At 46.5% G+C, this 24,289-nt stretch overlaps 1 protein-coding gene across 1 annotated transcript in view; it reads right to left on the bottom strand.

Moving 5' to 3' along the window:
- Positions 1-3,192: 3,192 nt before the first annotated feature.
- RAB3B (RAB3B, member RAS oncogene family) overlaps positions 3,193-24,289 on the bottom strand; it is a 710,876-nt gene continuing 689,779 nt past the window's right edge. Inside the window, exon 4 of the mRNA XM_078673465.1 lies at positions 3,193-6,908. Coding sequence (XP_078529591.1) covers positions 6,724-6,908 — 185 coding nt within the window. The 3' untranslated portion in view covers positions 3,193-6,723. The remainder of the gene's footprint in view (positions 6,909-24,289) is intronic.

Raw genomic sequence — 24,289 nt, 5'->3', positions numbered from 1 at the left:
CCACATAAGCAGCTTGTAAAGTGTGTCTCCGGCCTGGCATTGCAGAGCCTGTGTGCAGTCTAGTACTGCCATGTCGACTTGGGAAGTGCACACACTTGCCAGTCCCTAAACCTTTCCTTTTCTTCATATCAGACACCACTAAGGTGTGCCCAAGGGCAGGGTGCATTGTAAGTATAAGGTAGGGCATGCCCTGGTGTGTGTGGCATGTCCTAATAGTGAATTACAGTCATTTTCATTTCTCACTATTGAAAGACTACCAGTCCCCATAGGCCAGAATGCGCAGTTTGAACATAACATCTTATAATCCTAACTGACCCAGGGAACATGGCAGAAATTCGATTTTAGTATGCCTGAACTCAGAACGATAAAATACATCTTTTAGTGAAGTTGGTTTTAACATTCTGTGTTTGAAAATACCACTTTTTGAAAGTAGGTATTTTCTTGCCTAACCATCCAGCCTGCCTCTAATTGCTTGTGTATCGTGTGTCTCGTTTTGTGAGTGAAAGGAGACAGGGTGAGTCAGCACAAGGCTGAATATACCTATCTGCATGCAGATGGGTGGGAGGAGTAGCACCTGGTTCTGAATAGGGCTGTGCCTGCCTTCCATAATGCTGGCTCCAGCTCCTGTGGTGTCTCTGATGACCCTGGCCCCCCCTGCCAAAGGAAAGCAGGAGTCATGGAAACAAAGTGGTCCAGGACTGCACAGAACTGGTTTTGACTGGGTACAGGACCCTCTGCCTTCAGAGGACAAAGGATTTGCTAGTATAAATATGAGAACCCAGACCCCAATACATTAGATCACTTCTGGAACAACAAGACAAACCTCTGCCGAAGAGAAGAACCAAGGAAGCTGTAGGAGTTATACTGCCCCCCTGCCTGTGTGCTGTGTTGGCCTACAGTGGTGTCTTCAATGCCAAGGAGATGAGAAGGAACTTTTAAAGAACGTTCATTATCTTGTAGAATATTACTCCAGGGACTTGAACTTGTGCTTGCCTCCTGCTGAAGTTTCAGGGACAAAAGACTTCAGTACCAGCTCCCCTCTGAATTTCTTTGCTGGGAATTCTGTTTGCAGAAGCCTGCGTGTCGCTGGGAGCTGGAAGCGCGACACATCAAGAAGAATCATGTCGCAGTCGCAGCTGTTGCATCGCCGGAGAAGTGTGTCGCCTCCGCAGAGGTCGCCGCCGCATCACCAGAGAAGCGTGCCATAAGTCTATATAAAGAATACTTATTTTTTATGAATCCTGTGCTGTATCCATCTGTAGTATTTTCACTGTATTACTGTATGTGTTCACAAATGCTTAATACACTGCCTCTGCGATAAGCCTGTCTGCTTGTGCCAAGCTACCAAGGGGGTGAGCAGGGTTTATCCAGTAGTGTAATCCCCTTTCCCTGACTTAGAAGCAAGGGTCCCTATTTGGTCAAAGGTGTATACCATTGCCAACTAGAGACTCCCAGTTCTAACATATAACCTTCAGTGCGCACTGCATATTACTGCATGATCCTACTATACTCTTCCCAGGTGCACACACACACACACACACAGCGCAGATGCACCACTCTTGCGCTGCACAGCACTACACACCAAACCAATGTAGGCAAAGGGATGAGTTAAGCACACAGCAGTGGGGGTGAATTAAGCATACAGCAGCTGAGCTTTAAAGTAAGTGAGCCTGTAGGCCTCATTCCAGTGACATAGGTTAAAAGGGACTGTTCGCTCCTACTGATCACTACAGGGTATGCTGCCACCAATGCGCTTGTGCTGCTTAACTCCTAGTAAAGGCAGTAGCCTTTCACCACTATGAAGGTAGCGCTTTGGGCACCCCTCCTGTTCCAACGAGACCATAATCTGTGAAATAGGCAAATGTCATGGTGCACACACATGACACGTGTTGCCTATGTCAACAGACACCAGTACAGTCCCAAATTTAGTCTGGAAACTTTGCTTACAGTAATGAGCACACAAACCTTTCTCTATGGCAGCAGTTCTTAACCTTTTGACTTCTGCAGACCCCCACTTAATCATTACAGTAACAAAGGGACCCCCAATGAATCTGGACCTTAGCTTAGCATTTTCGATGGTCTGAACTGCAAAACAATACACACAAAATACAGAAACAAGAATTAATCAAGCACATATACAAAATACAGAAACAAGAATTAATCAAACACATGTACAAATAATACAATATTTTATTTAATTCACAAACACACTAAAAAACAACATTTTAATGGGAAGGTTGGAGCTTTTTTAAATTCTTTGATGACACTCATTGTCCATACTATACGCTATTTGATGCATTGTGGAAGCATTTGCGCTGCTCTCATAAATCAATCTGAGGATATTAACTAATTCTTAGCCTCCCATTTCAAATTCCTCCGCATTTAGAGGACGTTTAAGAAAATTCAATTTTATATTTTGCTTCATTATTTATATACACTATATTAATGTCATTTAATGTTTTAAGCACTCGCTCACCCCTGAGAAGGTTTTGGTGGCCCCCAGGGGTCCCGACCACAGGTTAAGGAACATTGCTCCATGGGATTCACCTACTTCAAGACCTACATTACGTTGCTCCCATCACGACCCTGTCACATAGTTTTGCCATTTCAAGGACATCAGGTACAAGAACCCAAACTCTATGCTCCTACTTCTGCTTTAGGACCTTACCACCAATCATGCACTGCTCTTCTGTATTATTGTGCATGCCTTGCACATGGTGTAACGATCCTTAAACTAAACTACAATTATTGTTCATTTTCGACGTCATTCAAACTTTTCACCTAACACCAGCGGCGGCTCCTCCGCTAAGGCTGAGGAGAGTCGCCCCACTGCTTTAAAGTAGTGCAAAGGAAAAAATAAAATGATAATAAAGGAACTTTATTATCATTTTATTTTTTTGTATTGCAGTAGTCACCAGGTTAGGGCGGGGCTGGCCTTCCCGCATCATAGGGAGGATGAGAGCCTGCTGCTACACCTAAAGTGCGAATTACTGTTTGGCTGGCTGTTTTGGGCCGGACAAACAGTCATGCGCACTTTGCATGTTCTCCACCCAGGCTGTATTACAGCCTGGGTGGAGAACATGCTCAGGCTTCCACTCCCTCTATGAGTGCCAAATCACAGCGCTCAGACCAATTACAATGCTGCTATCAGCAGTGTTGTGATTGGCTAGGGGAGTCTGGAAGCCTGGGTGCTTCATGTTCCTGCTGAGGAAAGGCTGTGACTGGCGACCTGCAGGTAAGTTTTCTTTTTAATTTATTTCCTAACCCTCCCCCTCCACCTTCCCTGCCACTGTCCCCTACCAACCGTCACTGCCTAACACTGACCCCTACAATCAAGGCGGTCACATTTTAAGTCAACTAGAGGCTTTCAGGAGGAGTTTAGTCTTAACAGTAATCTGAGAAATATTTACTACAGCTTTGATCAACTGTTCAAAAACCTTATTGTGTGACCTCAATTTTGAAGGAGAGTTGCAACTCAGAGCATCAAAAAAGCATTTGTCATCATTTTGGATACCATTGACATGAGATTACAAGTCACACCAAAAGCAGCACTTTGAACTGCTTCTGCTCTTCCCTGGCCTTTACACTCCACCACCATAGATTGGTCAGGTAATGCTTCCATCCCCTTAAATTGACTGTATACCAGTATATCTCATTGTGGCAGTCAAAGCATGCCAAGCATCAATTCTACTCTTTCAAATACTTTCTTATCAACATACTACACCAAGACTTGACATGGAGGGCTGCCATGCACCAATGAGGACCCACTAATAAAAAGCCTAATTTCCCTCGTCCATGTGTGGTGTTCTGTGGACCTGTAGTCCTGTTTTATAAAGGAATAAATAAAATTACAAATCCCAAAATTCAAAGGAAAAACCTGGACTGGCGCAGCACATCACGCATGGACGTGGGGAACTTGGCAGGACTGATTCAGTCCCTAAGCCCTCTGATAGAGCAAGTTTGTCATCAGGAAGCAAGAGAAAATGTAATGAGGCCCACAGCTCCTGTACGAGTCTTTTGGTGGCCGCTGCCTGGTCGCTATGGTACAATTTATTTTTTAATTAGAATTATATGTGCTTACTAATGTGAGTCAATTTCAACTGAAATCGAAAATACTGTGATGTGCAAAGGTTTGATAGTTAAATAAATCCTTGTTTCCTATGTTGCATTAGCATAGTGTTCTTGTGTATATTATTGCTTTTACTCCATGCCGCAAAAAAGCAAGCATGTGTGTTGTTTTTTCTCTCAACATGACTGCTGCAGTGCACTGTGCTGTGCTGTCAGAGTACATCCTTCAAAATGCACTGACCCTTATGGCAACAACTCTAATATCTTTGTTAACTGAGTCCTCAACACTACAAGTCTAGGCTGGGTTCTAGTGAGATATCCCTGCTCAGACCCCTGGTGAATGGTCATTCTACTCCCACTTTCCACCAGAGTTGTGATATGGCCTTCCATTAACCTAATTTTGTTATTGTAAGACAGATATGCCCTAGGTATAGAAGTAGACGTTCTCCTAGTCCCCTATTTATCTGCCAGATAAGGGGCTTGCCCACCTGACGTGGAAGCGGGAGGCCAGAATAAAAAATGAAACCGATTATGACAGTGATTAGAATTACATATTTCTGCCTAGTGCCTAGGGCATCAAATAAGAAAAGTCTGGAGTTTGAAGAACCAATGAAAGAACGCAGTCTCGTCCATGAGATGAGCAGGAGGACATCAGGCACCATCAGGGCCAATTTAAGTCCATTCCACCTCTCTTCTGTCTCACTTTACACACTCCTTGACCATTCAAGGGCTTGGTTCACCTGTTTTTTGATGACTTTACTCTTCGCCTGTGTGGTGTATTACCCAATGATGTGGTACATTCATTGTACTTGTCCTTCCTACCTTCAAGGCCAATCTCAAGCTGTAATATTATTTTTCTCACAAAGGAACAGCTGTCCAATTCATAAAAAAAGTTCGACAGTTGATAGCTTGGAAAAGGAAAGATGTGAAAAAGAAAGATGGTACTCACTGGCTTAATTACCATCAACATTTCCAAACAAATGTGCTCCACCAGCATAAACATCACAGCCACTGCCCTTACACCGGTAATCTTAATTTGACACCACCAGACCAACTATAGCAATCAACGTGGCATAAAGGACCCATTCCTGTCAGTACTCCTCTGAAACTTCTTTGTGTTCATCACAGTAGACTCTTAGGCATTGTGTATATTTTGTTCTCTAGTCACACATCTTAGAACAGCGGGCATATCCACTCTTCTGGCCATGAAATCCAGAGTGAGGTGAAGATCAACCACAGCAAACCATGACAGGAGTCTCTGGAAGGGCCTCTCTCTCCTCTACTCAACATTTCTTTATCAATGTATCATGGAATCCAGCAGAATGTTTTCAGCCCGCAGAGTACCTTTATTTTCAGTTTTCCCCGAAGAATCTCAGTCTGAGTGTATCTCTGTATGTTGTGGAAAAAGTGAGGGGTGAAATTTGGCCCCCATTTTCCAGGCTAGCCACTCCACAATATGCACTATTATCATAACATCTGGGAAGAATGCAACCATTTATATCCTGAGCATTTTAAAATTTTGGTTCATAAGAAATGTGTTTTGAAGTACTTTCACATTGAGTTTACATTCAATCAGTTTATTGTTTGTTAATCTATGTATTCTCCAGAAATTGCTTTTATTTTTACAACCAAATCACTCTAATACGATTTTTACATAACCGAACTCTCAAGATTTCCAGTTCCCTGCATGAATGTGACTCGTCCAATCCATTTTTTTTTTAGGTCGGGCTTAAAGGCAGCTTTGGCTGTCTAACCAACCTCATGTATTCTAAATAAAAAATGTCACAATAAAAATGCATACACCTATGTTTATGTACTGAGGCTTCCAGATGCCCCATTTTATTCATTGGTTTGTTCAACTCTCATTCACATATTGCTTCCATCCACCACGTCTACAGCACAGGGCAATGGATCAGCCCAATACAGCCACTGGCTCTACTCACTGTGAGTAAAGGCATATTACATTTGCGAAATGTGCACATCCACCTAAAAAGTAGTCCACTTGAGAGTCAGAGCTAACAGGCCAATCTGCTTTAATTTTATGTTTTTTTAAGTTATGTCTGTAATGGATCACTTAATATGTACTTTTAGTTTCGCAAACACATGCATGCAATTGTTAGGCAACAACATTCTTATTTTGATCATTTACCATACTTTTGATGTTTAAGCATATGCTCTACCAAAAAAAGAAATAAAAAACTTTTCAGTCTTGCCATAACCAGAACTATTGGCTCTGTTAATGCTTGTTTCTTTCATAATCTGCTACTAAAAATTCTGATTTAATAACTAGATATAACCGCAAGCACAAGGATGCAAAACAAAAATCTGGACTGGAGGAGCTACAGGCATGGGCAAAGGAGACCTGATGACCGTGACAATTCTAAAGAGAAAAGTCTCAAATATTACAGTGATGAATCACAATTTTCATCGTGACACATAATAGAGTTTATGGTTGTACGACTAAGTACACTCCTTTACAATATCATCTATGCAGAGTTAAAAAAGAACACAATCTCAAGGACATTTATTACATACATTTCACCATATACAGCAAGTTACGACATCTCTGTTGTAGAGAAACATCTGCGATGGGGCCTCGTGTGAAAGGTTAAAGGTTGGTGTGCTGGGGTGGAAAGTTCACGGGGTGAGGGGTCACTAGCATGCGCAGTTCTGCTGTAATGGCGGCGAGTTCTCTATAAAGCGCAGGCTTTTGCCGCCGCTTCCTGGGTGTTCTGAGTCTATGCTCTCCGACATCTTCTCACAGATGATATCGACCAGGCGCTCAAAGACCTGCCTCACGTGGATGTTGTCCTTGGCGCTGGCTTCGAAGAAATCGAATCCTACAAAAAGAAACATTAGTTTAAAACGTGACTTTCAACATCATTTTTCTGCAGCTGGATTTTAGAAAGTCAGGGTAGGTCTGGTTCGTTACTTAAATGGTCTAGAAGAACAAGCTCTGGTATACATAGAATAAAAAAAATGTATCAAATGATCTGGCCTATTTTACTCAATGTATTTTGTAAGAAGATTTCATGAGAAGCAATGCATGTGTGTGCAAAAGTGCAAGGCTGAAATCTGCCACTCCTGATATTTTGGGCACAAAATGGCAGTACATAAAACCCAAGCCAGTGTATTCCTGCTTTACCTTTGTCATTTAACTGCAGTGTTATGTAAGTGTCTTAGTGATACCCTTTAGAGTGAATACCATATTCTGAATCTGGTTACTCACTTCCAAGACCTTACAACAGTGGTTCCACTGCTGTTACATCACCAAGAGAAGCACCCGATTTTCCTAAGGTCCACCACCTGGCCTGAGTTTTCAGAAACCTGTATTAAACAGCAGAATTGCAGAGGAAGGTATTTCTTCTGATCCACCTTAGTGACTATGTATGCCAGGGTGGCACGGTACCCCAAGGAAAGGCAGTTGCACCCTCAAGTAGCAGCACAGATATTATTGGGTGGGGGAGGCAAGTGCCATTCTTTGCGGCCCCCATTTCAAGAGCAGGCCCTGAGGCGCCTTCTCCCACCTCTCCGGTCCACAGATGTGCGATATTTCTGCTGCTGCCTTCGCAGAGACCTGCAAATGGCAGGGAATCATCCCAAGCCGTGTTGACAGCAGCTCTCTGGTACACACTGTGAGTGTGGCGGCTTTTCTAGTGCACAGCCTCAGGTGGAGGCGGGGGAGGAAAGGCACATAGATTTGTTGAGGTAGATGGCGGTACACCTGCTACTACTTTTTTAATATTTGGGAGGGGAGGAGCAATGACAAGAGGATGGTGGGGGTGAGTCAGGATCCCAGGTGGTTGTAATTTGAAATTACTATTCTGCATGGGGCTCAGAAACTGTGGCACCCCATCAATGTGGTGTATACTTTCCCTACTACATACCTACCCCGTGCTTCTGATCAGAGCAGGGGTACAGGATTTGAGTAGTGGGCATACATGATCAACGTGAATAAGCTGTTGTTTTTAACTCAGGGTTTTGAGCGACATCATAGACAACTCAATCTTTGCTCTGAATGTCTATTTTAAGCCACTCATCACCTGGTGGCGAAAAACATCACTCCTATGCATAATTACTCATCTCTAATTGCTCAAATTATCTTTTGACACCTGTGCTGGCTACCTGTTGAAGAGAGGATTAATTTCAAAACCTACTGCCTAACCTATAAAACCACCCACCCACCCACATACAAATCCCTATGTGGCCAATCTACTTATCACAATGCGTGGACAATTTGGCATTTTCTTTGTAATGACTCATACCTCTCGTTCTTCGGTATATTTAGTCTTACAGATCTTTGTTACGTGTCTAATGCCATTTGGTTCAGATGTGCTAGAGAAGGCTGCTTGACAAATAAACACATTGATTAATCTAGATCCGAAAAAATATAGATCAACAAAATTTCTGACACGTGCATTCCTTCGTATATTACCCATAATGCTGCTTCACAAATTTGACTCATCAACAATGGAAATACATATTGTGAGTGTGCCCCTGCAGCAATACACTGCATGTTGGTCTAAGTACAAAATTTTCATTTTACAAAACCACTCAAGTAAAGTGTGGCTTTACTGTCGAATACAATATTCAACGGTCAGTAATTTATGTTGCAGTTTGTGTTTAAAAAATAAAAGAGATACCCATGCACAATAAACTGCATCCGCAAAGCCAGTACTATTGTTTTGAGAATGTGGAAAGTATCGAGATGCAATGCACAGTGCTTTGGGATTCACAACTGGCCTTATGATTGATTTGCAGATATTGCTGTGCTTGTCACAAATGAAAGGGGGCAGCCGAGTAGCGTTCTTCCCTCCTTGCGACTCTGAATTGTGTACACCCATGCTTTACGACTGCTTTTGCCGTGGGAGAGAATGCAGTGGTCATCAAAAGCCAGTGGAAGGAAGTGACCAGCCACAAAGTGTAGTTGCCAGATAGTCAGGGGTGTAGCTTCGGGGGCCAAGGACGTTGGGGTATTGCAACTCCCTAATAAAAGTATTCTCATGTAAGTAGTAGGGAATAGGTGCTTTCAGTAGATGAAATGGCTGTCGGATTTCCTGTTCTTTTCCTCCCGCTTTACGCCTGCCCTCAGCGGCAGCCCCTCCATTAGGATGGAGAAGTGCCACCGCACCAGCCACCACGAAAAAACAAAACGATAGTAAAACGGGGTTTAAACCCTTTTTATTATCGTTTTATTTTAATCTCCCTGGACCTGCCACCCAAGACTCTGACGAGTCTTGAGGCGGGTCCAGGGGGATGACACTGTGGTGGACGAGTGGTAGTGCACTCCCTTGTCCCTTCTCGGCGTGTGAGGGTTAGGCCGGCCGTTTCAGGCCAACCAAACCCTCATGTGCAGTGAAGTTTTCTCCAGCCCCATCTGCATTGCTGGGGCTGGAGAAATCAGGCACTGGCCCCCAGTCTGCCTAGGAGTGTAAAGTCCCTGCGCTCAAGCCAATCCTGACACTGCTTTCAAGCACCGGCAGGATTGACCGGCCATTTCAGGCCAACCAAACCCTCATGTGCAGTGAAGTTTTCTCCAGCCCCATCTGCATTGCTGGGGCTGGAGAAATCAGGCACAGGCCCCCAGTCTGCCTTGGAGTGTAAAGTCCCAGCACTCAGGCCAATCCTGACGCTGCTTTTAGGCACCGGCAGGATTGGCCGTAGTGTATTATGGGAGCCTGTGCCTGGAAGAGTGCCATGCAGCGTATGACGGCAATCAGGTAAGTTATTTTTTTAATTATTATTTTTTACCCTGAGTCCCACCCACCCCAAATCCCCATCTCCCTTCCCCGGCCCGCCTCGCCACTTTGGCAGTGAATGGGCCGCCACTGTCTGCACTGCACTCTGACTTAGCACCCTACTGTTTTGCCTGATTTGTTTTTATTCTCACATACTCTTACTATCGTTGTTGTAAGCTTCCTGATTGTTGTTACAGCTGATTTCCTGTTTTGCCTTATTTTTTCCCATGTTGCTCGATGCCCGCCTCGCCGCTCTCCCGCCTTATTTTTCTGAAATTTTTTGTCTTTTTCTCCACTTCTTGCCTGACACGCCCTCCACGATAGAGCACCTTCCTTCTCCCAGGTCCAACAAAATCAAGGGTGCAGCGTGGCTGTGCAGCAGATGCTTCACCGGTGTACGAAAGGCAAGCTCGTCTGCACCCGTCCAGGCTTAGACTGTGCCCAACACCAGAAATAGTGGCTCTCCCACCCTTTAAAAAATGTTTTTTAATTGATTTATTGATCTTAAGATAGGGTAAACAATCATCAGTACACAGATACGATAGCACGAAAATAATCAAGACCCCAACCCGTCCCTTTCGCCCCCTCACCCTAACCCACCCAGGCAGAACAGTATTAAAGTTACAGGACATATCGGACAACAAAGTATTGTGTGTGGTAATTACAAGACGTATCTATGCAGAGGCTCTCACACCCTTGAAGTTACTCCGCCGCCAGGCTCCTAGCCCTAGGCCCCAGACAACAACTGCTGCCACACTTCGCCCTGGTCGACAGTAAGACCCTTCAGTTACTGGCACTGCTGCTTCCCCTGTAACACTGTAGCTCTCATATGCATGACAAGCACCACCACACTGATCTGGACTACCTCCGAACAATTCCACTGCCTTCTGCTCAACGCAAGATCTTGCTGCAAAAATGCCACAGAGACCTGGGACACCATCACCTCCCTCACCCCAATGCCAAATTCCTCACTGAGACCTAGCTCAACCCTGCATCTGCTCCAGATATCGCATCAGCAACACCTGACGACTACAAGATAGTACACCATGACTGCATGAACAAACACGGAGGTGGAATCGCCATCATCCACAAGGAAACCATCCACTGCACCACCACCACAGACTATGTCTCCCCGATCATGGAACGCCTCAACTTCCAGGTCCGAACTGACGGCAAATCCACCATCAGATCAGTGGCGGCCGCTGGCTCTGAGCCAGTGGGGCGACGCTCATCTGCCATTGCGGAAAAGCTGCCATTGCATTAGAGGCACTCTCGCCTACAGACATCCAGGACCTCGCCCCACTTTCTGCGATGACATCACCGAATTCATCACACTGCTCGCCATTGACTCAAAAAATTACATCTACCTCGGCGACCTCAATTTTCACCTCAGCGACCTCAATGAAACCAACTCCGTCAATCTCCTTGAGAGCATGAACAAGATCAGCCTAAATCAACTTGTCACCAACCCCACACACATCTCAGGACACACACTCGACCCTATCTTCACGGCCAGCGACAGAGTCAAGTACAGCCATGTCTCAGAGCTCACCTGGACAGGCTACATCATCATCCACTTCACCATCTCGGGATACCCCAGCACCTCCTCCCCCCTCGAAGCTGCCCAGCACTTCACACCACAGCTGGAACAAAGTCTCAGAAAACCAATAGATTAATGCCCTTCAACACCTCCCCCCCACACACTGCAATCAACCTGATACAGGCTGGCAAGAACTTATCCACCTGGATCACCCACTGCACCAACAGAGTCACCCCCGTTAAGCACACCAAACTCAAGAGGTACTCCAAACAAAGCCAGCTGGTACACCCAAGAACTAAGAACCATGAAATACAACTGCAAATGACTCTAAAGGAGATGGCACACTGCCAAGGAGTCCACAGACCGAGCCACATTCAAGACAACCCTCAACCAATATCACCAACTCCTGAAAGAAACAAAAAGGAAAGCAATTGCCAACTGCATTGAAGCAAGTTCTAACCACAGCAACAAACTCTTCAACATCTCCAGAGAGTTCTCCAACCTCTCAACCACAGAAAATATCATCACCCTTTCCAGGAACTCTGCGACACCCTGGCTGGCTTCTTTTATAACAAGACCGCCACCATTTACAGAAGCTTAGAACCCCAACCCACCACCAATAGCCTTCTCGCTCCCACAAATGAAAAACCTGATTCCATGCACACCACCTGGGACAAGCTCACCAAACAAGACATCACAGCCATCATGAGCTCCATCTTCTTAGGAGTGCCCACATACCCCTGTCCCCACCACATCTTCAACCTCGGGAGCAAGACAATCAGCAACAAGCTCAACGTCATCTTCAACGCGTCCATCACCACAGTCATTTTACCCGAAGAACGGAAAAATGCCTTAGTCAAACCCCTACTCAAGAAACCCTTCGCTGACCCGAAACTCAAGAACTACTGACCCATCTCTCTTCTGCCCTTTCCCACCAATGCCTTTGAAAAGGCCTTCACCCACCAACCTACAGAAAACCTGGAGAACACAAATCTTCTGGGCACCTCTCAATTCGGATTCAGCATCAATCACAGTACCGAAACTGCCCTCATCGAAGCCACAAAACGACATTCCTTATTGAACAGTGAAAATTTTAGGCCCTAATCCTCCTTCACTTTTCAGCAGCTTTCAACACAGCATCTCACGACATCCTCATCAAAAGGCTTCACCACATTGGAATCCAATTAGACACCCTCAAATGGATCGCCTCCATTTCCGGAAGAACCCAGAGAATCTGTGTACCTCCCTTCACCTTGTAACCTAAAAACACCATCTGTGGCGTCCCTCAAGGTTCGTCCGTCAGCCCTAATCTGTGGAACACCTATGTGACCCCCTTTGGCCAATGTCGTCAGAGCACGTGGACTAAACATCATATCCTACGCTGACGACACCCAGCTCATCGTCTTGCTATCAGAAGACTTCTCTGACACACTGACCAACTTCCACAGGTGCAGCCGACTGGATGAAAGACAACTGTGTAAAACTCAAAACAGACGAGACAGAAGTTATGAACTTTGGGAACACCATCTCCCCGTGGAACGACTCCTTTTGGCCTTCCAAACTAGGACCCTCACTCACTCCGACAGACCACGCTCTCAACCATGGCATCATCCTAGAAAGTAAGCTCACCATGAAAAGACAGATCAACAAAGTCTCATCCGCCTGCTTCCTCACCCTTTGTATAATCCGTAAGATCTTCAAGTGGCTCCCCATTAGCACCAGATGGACTGTCACCCTAGCAACGATGAAGTCCATAGCAATAAAAAAAAAAAGCTGAGCAGGAAAATGAGGGCCGGAGGAAGCAACAAATGAGCTCAGAGCTAAGAGAGCAACACAAAGAATGCAGTTCACAGGGGGCGTCGGGGCTAGAGAGCAAAAAAACACACACATTGCCATGGAGTGCTGAAAGCAAAAAAAAGTAGGATACAAGCCATCCATTCCAAATGGTGGAAAGGAAGATATTCTCCAGGGCAGGGAAAAACACAAGAAGAGTAAGGAAAGCCACTGAATAAAAAGTAAGCAAACAAGATTGACAAGAAAGCTAGCCAATAATAAGCAATATGCTGATCCAAAGCCCACTATGTGAATTGGCACTGTACACAATAGGTCTTTTGACTAAACACAACTGAAGCCATTTGTAGGCAAGACTTAGGGCCTGATTTAGATCTTAGTGGACAGGTTGCCCCATCACAACGGTGATGGATATCCAGTCTGCCGAAATATAAATGCCATTATATCCTATGGGATTTATATTTTGGCGGACAGGATATCCATCACCCTTGTGACGAAGTAACCCGTCCGCCAAGAGCTAAATTAGGCCCTTAATTACTTATGGCATCCCTATGCTGATCACTTTCTTTGGCAGCAGAGGAACAGCAATGGGGAGGCAGAATTATTTTTGTTGTGTACATTTTAATTATGCTCCACTAAGTCTGATCATACAGCAGTACTGCAGTTACATTGTAGATAATAATTACTCAGTAGTTACGGTTTAGTTAATTAATATTATAAACAACACAACGAACCCGGTGTCTAGATGCCTCAATTAAGGCTCATCAAAACACACTCTCCTTCTGGTAAAGTGTTAGCCTAAGTCGCACCAAAAAGGGAACCATCAACTCTTCACGCCGACCAAATGATAATATTGATCACCGGGAAGAGTTGATGGTTACCCAGATTCTGTTATAGGCTGATCCTTACCAAATATCACGTAGAGACTCTTGTTCCTTATGTTTGGGTTCCCTTTTTGGTGCGACTTAGGCTAACACTTTACCAGAAGGAGAGTGTGTTTTGATGAGCCTTAATTGAGGCATCTAGACCCCCGGTTCGTTGTGTTGTTTATAATATAGTTTTTGGGGATGTGAATACGGGCTGGTCTTTAAAATTCCCTTTGACCCTCATACTCTTTTTTGTTGTTACGGTACTGAGTTAATTAATAGACATACACGCATTGCACTCATGCACAAAACACACACATTTGCAGATTTGTAAAAAAGGCTGTTAGGTTGTCATAGCCTCATTAATTGCATATCATGCTGACTTTCGTTATTATGGTTGAGGTGGTATATATTCATCACTGTACTCCTAACTCTGACACAAATCCAAATTCCAAACTGCTACAAATACAACATGCATTCAGGATTTAGCAGAGGACAATGCCCATCCATGATACCACTTGGTTCATGTATGTCTGTTTACTCTAAACAACATTTTACAAAACAAAATCTATGTTTGATCTTGGAAAGTTGGTTGAATATCAGTCAATATGGGAATTATAGAGATTGCCCTAAACTTCCCAAATAGGATTCCTAGGAAGCAAGAATACAAAAAAGGTCACCCTGATGTAAATGGCTTGTGAGGTCTAAGGGAATTGGAATTTTAAAAAAACTGCGGCCTGCAGCTAAGTGCTATGCTAAGTGTATATTGTGGGCAGTGGTGCTAAGCTAAGATTCTATTAACAGGTAAAACACTTATGCCCAATGCCCACTGTACACAGCATCAATTTATGTGATCGTCTAGGCACTGGGCATACCTCGTCCTCAGTGTTCCCACAGCACAGCAAGGGGACATGCCAAGTGGGTATATGGCTGGAGTATTGAGCACGAGATGTGACCAAAGGCCTTGTCTATTATCCACTGTCCATAAAGAATGGATGTAGGTTGCTTCCAGTGGTTTCTGGGGCTAACCATCTAGGTAAAAAGTAGGCCTGGGTGGAGTTTGCTGTGTTCTGCGCTAAGTGCCCAAAAAACTCTACTGCGCTCTGTGGAGTGCAGTACGGTGCGCTGCTCGCCCTGATTGTTAGCACCGGGAGTTTGTCCTACACTGTAAACAGTGTGAAGGGCACCATGGGCAGCGCAAGAGGGTGCTGCTTCTTTGTGCACTCGAGTAGATGTTCTACTCGAGCGGCAGCTCCCTAAACACGAGCAGCCGGTTTCTCAACGCAAGCAGTAGCGACCTTCCGTGACCACCAATGTTGAGAAATCTCACCGGGAGGTGATCTAGTGTATGATTTTCCTCGCTCGTGCATGCTAATTTGAGAGGAAGAACTTCGCTCCAAAACGCTTCGTGGAGTTTTTCGGAACCTCGCGCTCTACATGGAGTGTGGAGTGGGAAAACTGCAAATTCCGCCTGCGGAGCGGAGTTTACCGCCCACCCCTCATACAGATTATGGCAAAAGCCCATAACCTATGCCCACTGAGTGCTAAAGATAAGGGGTAAAATTAATCAGTTATTGCAGTATCTCGCCACAAAACTCACATCACTAAAAACAAAATTGTTAAGGGAATGTTTAGCCATCTACAAATCAATTTTATAAATAGCATTAAAAGTTCATTAAAAATTCATTAAAAAACTTGCTTTGTACGGGGTTTATGGTTATGATTCAAGTCACAAAAAACTGTGAATTTCCCCCGTAACAGTGAGATGCTCAGCCATAGTGTGACTCAATGTCATTATCTCACAAATAACATTGCAAAGAGCATCTTCGATTATATCACTGGGACTCGTCTTTGATTCCAGTAACAGCTTCATCCATGACATAAAGGAAGCCGTAAATGTTAGTACATTAGATGAGTTAGATTTACAACTTCTAGATCTATTGTTATCTATAGCTGTGAAGATTATTTTATCAGAATGGAAATCATTTAATTCCTTATCATATCACACATGATGGGCATGGGTATCGTTTCTCCTCTGTGCTCACACCTTGGTGGAGGAGAGACAATATACCCCTTCTCTCTCTTGACCTGCTGGTCGGTCACTCCCCCACCACACAGCTCCGCCTGTGTGCCCTGACGCTGCCGCTGCTGAAAGTTAAGGCTCTCCTCCACCTGCAGGCTACCACCTGCGCTTCATCCCTGGTGGCCAGTGGTAGGCCCTAGGTTTGTATCTTGTGGCTGCGTTTGCCTCTGTCTCCCCCTCGCTGCCATTGTTTTGGCCACTGTTTTTTCCTTATGCTCAATTTGGTATCTTGTGCCCGTTTTGCCTTCTGTCTCCCCCTCACTGCCATTGTTTTGCCCGTTTTTCTGCTGTTTGATATCTATATCTTGTGCCCATTTTTCTCCTCTATCTCCCCCTCGTTGCCCCATTCCCGCCGCTGCATCCCCTGCAGCCCGGCCCCCTCTCTGCCATTCGCTGCCCCTGCCTCCCACCTGCTCCTACCTCCCACATCCCCATATATGGCGGCCGCTGCGCTGGCAAGCCCGTCTGCGTGCCTAAGGCAAGCCCGTCTGCGCCTGTCCAAGCCTGGACTGTGCCCAGCGCCAGAACCCCTGGTCCCCGCACCCGCCACGACAACCACCACCGCTACGACGCCAGCACACTCTGCGCTCTCAACCCGGAAAGACCCGCACCTGCTTCAAGGCCGCCCTGAAACGCACACACGGTCCCTTCACCTGCCGGAACTGCAGCTACACCAGCATCAGAGCCACCGAACAACCCGCCAAGAAAGACCTCAACCAGCTCCGATGCATCCTACCGAACACCCGCTCCGCACGCAAACACACCGTCGAGCTCTGGGACCTGCTCAACACAACATCCCCGGTCGTCGCCTTCCTCACAGAGACCTGGATGAATGACTCCTCCGCACCCGACATAGCCATAGCCATCCCTGCCGGCTCCAAGATCACCCGCAGAGACCGCACCAACGGAGTCGGAGGAGGAATCTCCATCGTCCACAAGAACAGCATCAGGGTCTCGACAGCACCGACGACACTCTCATTTCTGCCGAACACCTGCATTTCCAGATCCACACAGACCCCAACTCCACCCTCAGAGGCACCCTCATCTACAGAGCCCCCCGGACCCCGACCCCAGTTCAGCGACTCCATAGCCGACTTAATCAGCATGCACACCCTGACCTCCACTGACTACATCCTCCTCGGAGACCTGCACTTTCACCTGGAGAACAACAACGACAGCAACTCGACAACCCTGATCGATAACCTCGCCAAACTCGGACTGAGACAACTCGTCACAACGCCCACCCACTCCGCAGGCCACACGCTTGACCCCATCTTCTCCGCAAGCCCCCACGTCGCCTTCAGCTACACCGCCGAACTCCTTTGGACCAACCACCGCTGCATCCACTTCTCCTTCCAGAAACCCACCATACACCACCGCACCCAACAGATCCCCCGCCGTTGCTGGAGAAAAGTCACCGAAGACCAACTTCACGCAAACCTCGCTCTCAGCAACTCTACAACCCTGGTCGATAACCTCGCCAAACTAGGACTGAGACAACTCGTCACAATGCCCACCCACTCCGCAGGCCACTCGCTTGACCCCATCTTCTCCGCAAGCCCCCACGTCGCCTTCAGCCACACCACCAAACTCCTTTGGACCGACCACTGCTGCATCCACTTCTCCTTCCAGAAACCCACAATACAACAGATCCCCAGCCGTTGCTGGAGAAAAATCACTGAAGACCAATTTCACGCAAACCTCGCTCTCAGCCCACCCACCGAACCCTCCAACACTGACGACGCTGCATGCAATCTCAGACGCTGGCTCGACGACAGTGCCAACACCCTCGCCTGGCTGTAGAAACCCCCCACAGAGATACCAGCAAGAGGGCCAGCTGGTTCAACTCAGAACCCCTAGCCTCCAAGCGAGCCTGCCGAAAGCTAGAGAAGAAATGGCACAGCGAGCAGACCCCGGACATCCACGCAGTCCACAAGTACACCACCCGCAACCACCACCACCTCATTAGGACGGCCAAGAGGACCTCCTTCAAGGACCGCCTCGACAACAATGCACACAATAGCAAGGAGCTCTTTAACATTGTGAAGGAACTCTCTAACCCCAGCTCCAACACCGACATCCCGCCGTCGCAAGCCCTGTGCGACTCCCTCGCCACTTTCTTCCACAGCAAGATAGCAGACATCCACGACAGCTTCAACACCCAGACAGCTCCAACAGACACCAACACAACAATCTCTCCGCACACCTACGACCACGGCCCCCTGCTAGCCTGGACCAGCATGCGCATCGATGACACCATCAAGACCATGAGCACAATCCACTCCGGCTCCCCATCAGACCCATTTCCGTGCCACATCTTCAACAAAGCCAGCAGCTCCATCGCACCCCACCTGCGCAACGTCATCAATCTCTCCCTCGAGACCGCAACCTTCCCAGAAAGCTTGAAACATGCTGAGATCAACGCCCTACTCAAAAAACCCAAGGCTGACCCTAAAGACCTCAAGAACTTGCGGCCCATCTCTCTGCTCCCGTTCCACGCCAAGGTCATCGAGAAGATCGGCAACAGACAGCTACCCCGATACTTTGAAGAAAACAGAATCCTGGACCCTTCCCAGTCAGGATTCCGCAGCAACCAGAGCACCGAGACTGCTCTCATCGCTGCCACCGACGACATCAGGAAACTGCTGGACAATGGTGAGACCGCAACCCTCATCCTCCTGGACCTCTCCGCCCCCTTCGACACCGTCTGCCACTGCACACTACACACACGCCTCCATGCCGTAGGGATCTGAGACCGAGCCCTGGAATGGACCACCTCCTTCCTCTCCAGCAGAACCCAGAACATCCGCCTCCCCCCATTCCGATCCGTAGCCTCAGAGATCATCTGCAGCGTACCCCAGGGCTCCTCCCTCAGCCCGACACTGTTCAACATGTACATGGACCGCTCGCACACGTCGCCCGACAGCACAACCTCAACATAATCTCCTACGCCGACGACACTCAACTGATCCTCTCCCTCACCAAGGACCCCATCACCGCCAAAGCCAACATCCACGAAGGAATGAAGGCCATCGCCAACTGGATGAAGACCAGCCGACTGAAGCTGAACACGGACAAATGGAAGTCCTCATCCTCAGCTCCAACCCCTCAGCCTGGGACGACTACTGGTGGCCGACGGCACTGGGGGCAGCCCCGACACCCACCGACCACGCACGCAACCTAGGAATCATACTCGACTCAACGCTCTCCATGACCAAGCAAGTCAACTCCATCTCCTCCTCCTGTTTCAACACCCTCCGCATGCTCTGCAAAATCTACAGGTGGATCCAGACAGAAACAAGAAGAACAGTCACCCAGGCCCTCGTCAGTAGCAGACTCGACTACGGAAACGCCCTCTACGCAGGAGCCCCGACCAAGCTCATCAAACGACTGCAACACATCCAAAACGCCTCAGCATGACTGATCCTCGATGTACCATGCCATAGCCACATCACCCCCCACCTGCACTGGCTACCCGTCAACAAGAGGATATCCTTCAAACTCCTCATCCACGCACACGAGGCACTCCACAAGTCCGGCTCAGCCTACCTCAACAAACAACTTTCTTTATACACCCCCAACCGCCAGCTCCACTCCGCCGACCTTGCACTTACCACCATCCACGCGCTTCCGAAGGAAAACCACCGGCGGGAGGTCCTTCTCCCACCTCGCCGCCAAGACCTGGAAGATCCTCCCACTGAACCTACGACAGACCCAAGACCTGCTGACCTTTAGGAGGCTACTCAAGACCTGGCTCTTCGATCAATAGTGCCCCCCCTGCCCCCAGCGCCTTGAGACCCTCACAGGTATGTAGTGCGCTCTACAAATGTTGTTGATTGACTGATTGATTGATTCTAGTGTATGGAGATCGCTTGACAAATATATCCATTTAGCTTCTCAGGGTCTGGTGGCTCAGTATCCTTTTTTCACCGCTGATTGATTTTCTCTTTTATTTAGTAAGACTTGAGTCCCTTTCTCTCTTTCGCTCTTTTCTTCTTTCTCTTTCTCTCTTTTCTTCTTTTTCTCTTTTTCTTTCTTGTTCTCTATCTTTTTTTATTATTTATTTATTGGTATTTGCAAAGACATACAATGTCAAACCATAATGAACATTCAGATCAGCGCACAACAGTACCCTTCGCCCAGGTATATCTACACAGTACAATTCATAAATATAAGTAATGATGACACCATTGATACAACCAGTTATACAATTGCATTTGTGTTCAGATAATCTATGAGATATTTCCATTAGTCTTTTGATCTCGATCCTGTGGGTAGTTCTTCTTCATATGTGTGCAGGGTGTCCTTACAATACACCAGATCCTGTATCCAATGCTTAGTCCTTGGCACCGCCTTGCTACCCCAATTTAAAGAACTTCTACGCTTGGCCATTAACAGGGCGACGGCGCAAAACTTACGTTTTGCAGCATGTACTTCGGGCACCAAACCTCAAAGGCATGTACGAACATCACAGGTAATTACAGTTCCCACCATCCTACCCAGCACTTGCGTGATCTGCTCCCAATAGTTTGCCACCGCTATGCAATGCCACACAAGATGCATAAATCCTGCATTGTCAGCATTACATCGGGGGCACCTAGAGTCCATGCGTAACCCATACCGGTAAAGCCGCGGTGGCGTGTGGTATGTCTGGTGCAAGTATTTGAAATGTAATATACGCAGGTTCCCATTGGGTGTTCGTAAGCCTGTCAGTGCACAAGTTGTAGTCCACTCCTCCTCTGATAAAGGGATATCTAAACAGTCATTCCACTTTTCCCGTGCTCTGTATGTGGTGTCTGCTATGTCTTCCTGCAAAGCAACATACAGTCTGGAGACCAGGTGAGTAGGTGTGGGTGAGGTGAGTAATAATTGCAATGATGCCATTTGTTGCGGTTCCTCAGGAAATGTGGGGTAGAGTTTCTTTATTGCCTCTTGTAACCTGTAATAGGTGAACCTGAACATTAGCGTTTGATTGCTAATGAAGGAAAGAGTATCCAACGTTTTAAACACGCCGTTGTGGTAAAGATCCCCGATACGATCAATGCCCACCTGTCTGAGTAGTCCCATACCCACCTTCTCCTGTGTGACTGATATAGCAGAATGGTGGTGTAGTGGAAGAGCTTGAGCTTAGAGAGGAGTTTTATGCGCCTTACCGGCCATTGTGCGCCAGGCCGCATTTGTAGTATCTATAGTGTTGATGTGTCGGTTGTGTAATGGGGGCCTCTTATGTGTAAGAATCGCTGTCAGTGGAATTAGCAATGCATCACCCTCTTCAATTGCAACATGTGTGAGGAAGGGAACTGTGTGATACCAAAAGTGTGCAAATTGTGCTTGCGCACATAGATAATACAATAAAAAATCTGGGACCTTGTATCCACCCCACTAATAAGGTAATGTCAGTACATGCATCTGTATTCGGGCCTGCTTACCCGCCCATATTAGGCGGTGCACCATGATGTTTATCCTGCGGAACACCTCTGCCGGTGGCGTAATGGGAACATTAGTGAAGAAATAAAGGAGCTTAGGCAGGATTACCATTTTCACAATGGCCAATCTATCAGCCAGGGATAGCAGTAAATGGATCCATCTCTCAATTTTTTCTCCAGTGTGGTAATCGCCCTGCCATAGTTAGTGCGGATAACTACTTCCGGTTCCCTATGGAACCAGACTCCTAAGTATTTTACTGGTTCCGATTGCCATTCTAATGGGTAATCGGTCAAATGTGGGTGAGTGGTATCCGTCAGTGGAATTATCAAAGACTTAGACCAGTTAATTTTTAAACCTGACTGTTGCCTACATTTGATATACTCCCTCAATAATGGGTTAAGATTTTGCTCTGGGTCCCTAACATATAGCATCATGTCATCTGCATAGAGTGATATATGCAAAGGACTTTGTGGGAACTGGAGCGCCGAATAGTGATGCCCCTGTCTAATCTTGCAGGCCAATGGCTCCAGTGTAATTGCGAATAACAGGGGAGACAGAGGGCATCCCTGCTGTGTCCCCTGTGCAATAGGTTTTGTGTCAGATATGTATTTGTTTATCTTAATGCGCGCCACTGGGGCCGCGTACAACACTTTAACCCATTGTAGAAAAATCGGGGGAAACCCCATACTACGCAAAACTGTATGCAAATATGGCCATTCTCTTGAATCAAAGGCCTTAGCCGCGTCTAACAGTATCGCAGTAACCTTGGTACTAGGGATTAGGTAATGAGATAAGGCGAAGAGTGTTCGGGTGTTATGTGTTGTTGACCGCGATGGAAGATCAAATTGGGCATCAGGGGCTGAAGCCGAGTGGCAAGTAACTTGGATAGAATCTTTGTGTCCACATTCATTAAGGACATGGGGTCTGTAGGAGTCACAGTACTCTGGATCCTTATTGGGCTTCAAAAGGGCTATTAACATGGCCTCCCTCAATGCCCGTGGTAGCATTAATGTATCATGGGCATCACCGTACATTTCAAGTAGGGGTTTGGCTAACTGGTTAGCGAAGGATTTATAAAATTCACAGTTGAACCCGTCAGGGCCTGGAGCTTTCCCGTTGGGAAGAGATTTAATAATCTCAGTGACCTCTTCCTCCGTGATTGGTAGCGATTAATATTCTCGTTGTGCATCTGATAGCCACGCTATCGACACGTCCGCTAGATAGCGCGTAATTTCCTCCTGGGACGCAGTGGACTGCGAGATGTATAACTCCCCATAGGCAGACATAAACTTTTTTAGGATACCCTCGGTATCACTATGTATAATTCCCTCCCCATCTCTAATCGCCTGTATCACAGTTGGTGAGCGTCCAGCGCAGATTTTGTCTGCTAGTGCTTGCCCGGGCCTACCACCTTCACCATAAGATCGTGCTATCTTGCGTTTTGTAATATATTTAAGTTCATCGTCTGCGTATGTTTGGTACTCCGATAATACTGACCTAATCTCGCCTAATATTTTTGTTTCTTGTGTGCGTTCATACTCTCGTTCCAGAGCACAAAGCCTATCTTTGCGGAGGGTTAGCTGACGTCTAATATCCTTTAAAATGCCTGCTGTAGTGCTTATGCAAACCCCCTAATCGTGGCTTCAAAAGCTTCCCATAGGAGACTTGGATCGTCAGTAGTAGGTGTGTTTAGTTCAAAATAGTCAGTAATGGCGCTGCTAATGGTGTCAGTGTCGACTGAGTCAAGTAGTGCTCTCGCATTAAACCTTCAACTGTATGGTGGTGGTACATAATTTGGCAGCAGTAGCGTAAGCAATACCGGGTTATGATCGGACAAGGTCTTGGGGAGATGAGACACAGACCTTGTCCAGTGTGATACTTCACCGGCTCCCAACCAATAGTCTATTCGTGACCAACTATTATGGACAACTGACATATGTGTAGCCTCCATGTTTGTGGGGTGCCTGGCTCTCCAGAGGTCTACAAACCGCATGTCTGCCATTATATCGTTTAACTAGTTCAGTGCGCGTTTATGAGGCTCTGTCGATGCTCCCGATCTATCCAGAGCATCATTCAATGCAATATTGAAATCCGCACCCCAAATTAATGGAATGTCAGGCAGGTCAAGGATCTTTAGGCAAAGATTATGGTAAAAAGCAGGGCCATCAATATTGGGACCGTACGTATTAATAAAAGCGAGTTTGTGACCCCTCAAAGTTCCAGTTATTATGACATACCGGCCCTCTGTATCTGTAATTGTGTCTTCTACTTGGAAATTCAAACCCTTTTTGAACAGAATGAGTACCCCCGTGAAATATGAAGAATAAGCAGAGCCATGCACGGATTCTTCCCACCGGTGACCAATACAGGGATTTGCAGTAGGGGCAATGTGTGTCTCCTGCAAGAAAGCTATATCAATCTGTAACCTATCAAAGTAAGCTATGATTTGTCGTATCTTTTTCGGGTTCTTGAGACCTCTTACATTCCAGGTCAGTAGATTCAAATGTCTAGGTAATAATTTCTCAGCAGACATGTCTAGTTTAAGGTACCCATTAAAGTCTGGTGTATCATTTGTCACATATATGCGACATATTGACTATGGAACATAATATTGATGCATAGTGTGATGTTCTCCCGGACTGCAGCGGTACGTCTTAAGTGCACTGATCCATAAAAAACAATTCCCAACTCCTACTCCCTCCCACCACCCACTTCAGCATCCCAATTATGCCAAAGACATGTCCCCACATTCACAAAAAACATAAGTAAACCCCAG

Source organism: Lissotriton helveticus, chromosome 1_2, assembly GCF_964261635.1.
Source record: "Lissotriton helveticus chromosome 1_2, aLisHel1.1, whole genome shotgun sequence".
Lineage (NCBI taxonomy): Eukaryota > Metazoa > Chordata > Amphibia > Caudata > Salamandridae > Lissotriton > Lissotriton helveticus.
The sequence above is the reverse complement of the archived record's forward strand: the minus strand, read 5'-3'. Positions and strand labels throughout refer to the sequence as shown.